The sequence below is a fragment of the Alternaria burnsii genome, assembly GCF_013036055.1.
Source record: "Alternaria burnsii strain CBS107.38 chromosome Unknown 733, whole genome shotgun sequence".
NCBI classification, from domain to species: domain Eukaryota; kingdom Fungi; phylum Ascomycota; class Dothideomycetes; order Pleosporales; family Pleosporaceae; genus Alternaria; species Alternaria burnsii.
In genome coordinates this window covers 317,941-324,021 of record NW_024066130.1, presented here as the reverse complement: position 1 = coordinate 324,021, position 6,081 = coordinate 317,941, and the positions used below count along the sequence as shown (strand labels likewise).

Below are 6,081 nucleotides of genomic sequence, written 5' to 3'. Positions count from 1 at the left end.
GCTAGCTAAACTTTATCTATATTATTATCTATAAACTAAAATAGATATAACGTAGTAGATAATTAATTTAGCAACTTAGATAGTTTAGAAAGTAATAATAAAGAGATATAAGTATATAACTAATATAGTTAACTTAGATAATAGAACTACTAAGCTATAAGTATTTATAGCTACTTAGTAGTAATTATTATTATAGTTATAATAGTACTAGTACTTACCCTTATAATAGAGTAGTTACTATAATACGCTTAATAATACTACTACTACTTAGTCTCTAGGTAGTATTAGTAATAGCTATAATAATAAGTATATTTTATTATAGTATAACTATATAGCACCTTATTATATAGAAGTAAAAAGTTAGTATTTTAACTCTAGCTTTAGACTTAGCTACTTAAAATTTCCTTAATACTACTATAATATTATATAATAACGCAATAACGCGATAATACGTAATATAGAAATACTGTAGGCCCTGTCCCTAAGGCCTAGAGAGGAATAAGCGCTTCTTATTCTTACTCTTATCCTTCTTTAAAATAAACTAATTAAATTAACTAATTACGTATACGTATATAAATTAAAAAAGCTTTAAAGATAGCTTACGTAGGTAAGTTAAATATAACTAAGTAGATAGTAGAAGAATAGAGATAGAAGAATAAAAGTATTAATAGATATTAGTATAGTTTAGTTATCTAGTAAGGCTTATTAAGAGGAAGAAATAGCTAGTACTTATAATATTAATATAGATATAGCTGTAGCTATATTAGTAATAAAGTAATATAGTATCGCACGCGATTCTAATAGTATAATATAATAGGCCTAAGCTCTAAACGCTATACTTAGTATTGTTGTTGTTCTTCTACAAAAATATTAATAGTAATAAAGCTGTAATAGATAAGGTTATAATAGAATAGTAATATAGTTATAGTATTATTAGCTTTTAGACTCTTTAGAAAGAAAATATCTATAGTAGAACTAAGTAAGTACTTAAAAATATACTTTAATAGTAATATAATATAGTATAACTTAATAGCCTTATACTTACGTCTTACTACTAGTATATCTACTATAGTAAAGGTATCTATCTATAGAGTATTTATATAATAGATAAAAAGTAAAAGTAATAGTATTATTACTAAGTAGGAAACTAACTATAGAGACTTCTACAATTGTTAATAGGTTATAGCTAAAGAGATAGTAGTTACTAAATATATATTAGTACTTATATTTTAAATCTTACTATACTATATCCTTCTTAACTCCTAGATTAATTATGTAGTCTAGTAATAATTATATTAGGTTTATTACTATATTTCTTACTAATTATTAATAGAGATAAAATAGATGTAAAAGCTAATAGAACGTAATAGCTATAGTAATTTTAATACTATCTAGTTTAGAACTATTATATACGCTATATAGTCCTCTAGTATAATTATTAAATATAGCTACTAATATCTTAAGTATATACTATACAAAGTTAACTTAATATTTCTTTAGTTTTTTAATAACTTCTAATAAATTATATTTTAAATAAATGTTACTATTAAGATATAAGTTATAAATTAGTTACAGTAAGCTTAATATATTATTAATTTGTATTCTTATATTTTACTATTATTTTAGCTTATAATATAGAAGTTATTAGCTTTTAATTTCTAAGATAGAAGTATAATAACTTTTATTCTCTTTAGCTTTACCTTTATAGTACTATTATAATTTAGGATATCTTTTTAAGAGATTAAGCTACTAGTAAAAGATAAGTATCTTTACAAACTAGAGGTGTAATAGAAATACTAGAAATAAGACCTTTAATTAGTTTAGTATATAGTAAGTTATAAACTTAAGTAAACTTTTATATCTTATACTTCTTAGTATCTAAAATACAAACTAAGTATTATTACTATACTATAATAGAATTAAAGTATAAATCTATTAGATAATTACTAATTCTAAAATAACAGAATAAAATAAGAAAGCTTTTAGCTAAGAATCTTATTATAAACTTATACTAAACTTACTATATATATTAGAATAGAGACTAGAGGTATACGTTCTCTAGAGGAAGAAAGCACGCGCTATATATACTTATAAGGCGTGTCTTCCTTTCTAGAGTAAAGTAAAAATTATTCTCTTTATAACTTATACCTATAGTTAAAATATATAAGCTATCTTCTACTACCTCTAGTAATATAAAGTAAGTACTATTACCTATAGTTACGCCTTATATATATAGTTATATATCTAAGAATTAATTTATAGTATATAGGCTTACTAGTAAACTTTTTATTAGTAAATTTATAGAGTAACTTAGAGAGCATAAATTAGTTTAGAACTAGTACTATTATCTACTCTTATAATATATTATAATATTATTAAATTAATAATTACTACACTATTCTATAGCTTTAATTATTCCTATATTTGTAATAGTACCTATAGTTATTGCTAGATTTTATTTAACTTAAAGGTTAATATTTGTACTTTATCTATATTATAACTTACGATATATTAGACATAGTAAGCTTTAGTATAATAAAAAGGATTGAAATTTAGAAATATAACGATAGTAGATTTGGGCTCAGCGACAAGAAAGTGCAACGCGCTGTGGCATGCCTATTTTGAAGGCCTTGGTTTGGTCGCATGTGAGTATTTATTATCTGGCACATGCTGTATCAGCTGATTGATAACCATGTCGGTGTAGACACTTCAGGAAGCCAAAGGAGCTCGACATATCACCTTGTTATGTGGCACAGCTGAAATTGATGGCCATGCTTTCTGTTTGCGATTAGATGAGCTCAACACCTTTTGCCCGATACCATATTGCGCCGTCAGCTTTCTAATGAGAGGTGCAGTCTTACGCCAACAAAAACAAGTAACAGTCCGATCAAACAAGTGCTCGTTTGGGATATGCTCTCTCAGCGAGCTGGTGGAGCAATACCACGGCCAGATGGCTACAAATCGGCATGACAAAATATATGCTCTTTTTGGTATGAGTACCGAGGACCACAGCGGTACTGAATTAGAGCCGAACTATATGTTGCCCTAGGGGGTATTGATGGAGCGGCTCGTGAAGTGTCTGCTTGGCAATGTTACTGTGTCAGCCTGTGATGACGCAGAACTAGCCGTCATTCGGATAAAGGGGTGTGTTCCTGGCAGAGTAACCTCAGTGACAACAACTCAAGACTGGAGAATGCTAGTTGGATTTATTGACTGTCGCACTGTAAACCCCTCTCTGCCAGGAGACAATCACAGGTTCAAAGTATCTTTTCCGCGGCCGTCAAAACGCGTGAAGAACGGCGATCCTTTGTGTTATTCGCGTGGTTCTCGTAAAGAAGTCTTTCTGAGACTGAATAACGAATATTTCGACGTCATCATGATTGGCCCTGAGATCAATCGAGCAGCAAACTTTCCAATCTGCACGAAGAGCTGCACTCGGGATTTCGTACCTGTTTGGAATTGGACAGTCAGTCCAACCGAGTTTGCAGAATTTCAGGTGGGCAACCTGTTTCAAAACACAGATACCATCAGATTGGATGACCATGTCAAAACGCTTGTTCGCTCTTGGAACATCGCGCTCATCCAAGGCGATTCTCATCTACCAGACCAAGTAAAGCATATTCTCCAAAACCTTATCCGCGAAAACAGAGCATTTTTCGGTTTGGCCGAGGACGACGTCGCAGAGCAGTGGCACAGCGGTCCCTCATCGATGGTTTTTGCGGCACGAAGTGGTCTTATCGACCTCACTAGCGTTCTTCTCACAGCGACGGCTACGGACCCAGACCTGAGAGATTGGAATGGACGGACTCCGTTGATCGTAGCGGCAGCATATAGCCATGTTGATGTTGTTGACGTTCTCCTTACGTCGAATCAAGTGTACATCAATTCACAGGATGTTAATGGCTGGACAGCGTTACCATGCGCTACTGTCGGACGGCACAGAGAAACTGTTGAGCGGCTTCTGAGGTGTTCCAACCTTGACGTAAATTTGCAGGAATTGAAGCACGGCCGAACTGCTCTGTTTTGTGCGGCCGAGAACGGGGCTGACGATACCCTCGATCTACTTCTGCATCAGAATTCTAGTACTGTCGACGCAATGAATAATGAGGGTCACACTCCACTCATACCAGGCGCAAGAGGTGACCAGATAGGTGTCGTGAGACGGTTGCTTGCCAATGGCGGTGCGCAAGCTATGCGTGGAGATACTACAAAGGGTCGAATAGCACTCTCTTGGGCTTGTAGAAACGGCCATACAGAGACAGCAGACATGCTACTTGCAGCGATTCAATTTGATGTGGACTCTTTGGAAATCGAGTCCAGCCGCACGGCCTTGATGTGGGCAGCTGAGGCTGGTCATATCGATCTTGTGCAAGTAATATTACGAGCGGTGCCGGTTGACCTACGCACACAAGACACAACGCAAGGCCGGACTTCTTGCTCTCTCGCAGCCAAGAGGGGAATCTCGAGGTAGTAAGCATTTTCTTGAACAATGAGTGCATCGATGTTTCTGGTATGACAGATCTCGAGTATGGGCGAACAGCCTTAGCGTGGGCAGCTGGAGATGGGCACACCGCTGTGGTGAAGCTCCTGCTGAATCAAAGCCACGACCGTAGCCTGGGATTTGCGCTGGATTTCTATGGCCAGACGGCGCTTTTTTGGGCTGCAGCAGATGGACACGAATCGACTGTACGCGCATTACTCGCGTACGACGAGAGTGATATTGGTCTCGTTAGCAAATCTGGTTGGACGCCTCTCATGTGGGCTGCGTCTGGTGGACACGCACCTGTAGTAGAAGCCCTTTTCCAGGCCGCGAAGCTGGGTGTCAACGTCAAAGAATCCAAGCTTGGCAGAACTGCTCTCTCATGGGCTGCAGCACACAGCCATGCAGAGGTCGTCTCGATACTCCTCGAAAACAACGACATCGATATAGATCTGCCAGACGATGAAGGCTTCACGCCTTTGTTCTGCCCTATCAACCACAATCACGAGGTCATTGTGTCGCTGTTGCTGAGCACTTCCGTGAAGGTAGACGTGGTGGACACGTCAGGTCGTAATCCGTTAATTCTAGCTTCGGAGTTGGGGTACGCGGGTGTGGTGAGACGTTTGCTGGAGGTTGGACATGCCGATGTTCACATCAAAGACCAACGAGATCAAACAGCGCTCTCACTGGCGGTCGCAAATGGCCATGACGATGTAGCCTCGATACTTATCGAGTTTGGCAGAGCGGAGGTCCCCTATCCTGGTGATCTCATAGAATCTCCATCGCCTGATGAGTTTGTAGAGATGCATGAAGAGAAATCGGCTGCTGGAGAAGGCCGCAGTGATCATATTGCGAAGTAGCCTGTTAGAAATATACTCTAACGGCTTTATTACACCCCCTTCAAGTCCAACTTCCGGTGGTTGAGACCATCCCCAGTACACAAGGAACTAAAACTTCAAGGTGTATCAGCCTCTCTTTCTAAAGCTATGTAGTTGTTCAACGTAAGCCTAGGTACCTGAGGTCATTAGTCTTAATTGCACATGCGCTTGTTCAATTCCACTATAAAAAGAAGTGGTTATATATTATGATACTCTAGAAAGAGGTAGGTATATATCGATATACTTAGATATACTATTCTTGGACTTGACTTACGCTTAGACTACTTTGACTTAACTTATACTTACCATTGTTGTTAAAACTATAGACTATAGGTCATAGTTGAGTTAGAGTCTTACGAACTCTGACTAACTCTGACCCAGCCTAACCTAGTTACTAGCGTACGCAGTAGGATCGGAACATTCTGGATTTCAAGGCAGTAGTTTACTTAGGTTAGAATCAAAAGTAAAGGCAAGTTTGCGTGAGAGCGTTTAACTGTACCTAGCTGACGTTCTTCCGATCAAAGCGGAACAACATAGACTTAATGAAAGACTGCCAAGTTGAAGTTTACGATGATTTCAACCCTTTCTCATAGGCACAACCTTCAGCATTCTCAACCACAACCTGTCCCGGGAACCTTTTCATCCTGATACTAGGTGGCATCTAAGGCAAATTAAGTACATAATCTGTGCGATTACCTCAAGTGCCTGTACAACTTCTGTACA

General features: G+C 36.9%; 1 protein-coding gene across 1 annotated transcript; it reads left to right on the top strand.

Moving 5' to 3' along the window:
- Positions 1–3,376: 3,376 nt before the first annotated feature.
- On the top strand, positions 3,377–5,340 carry GT037_010790 (uncharacterized protein; the record flags this gene model as incomplete). Its single annotated transcript, XM_038935837.1, has 2 exons — positions 3,377–4,335; positions 4,413–5,340. 2 exons carry the CDS (start codon positions 3,377–3,379, stop codon positions 5,338–5,340), a joined length of 1,887 nt encoding a protein of 628 aa, XP_038781607.1.
- Positions 5,341–6,081: the final 741 nt, after the last annotated feature.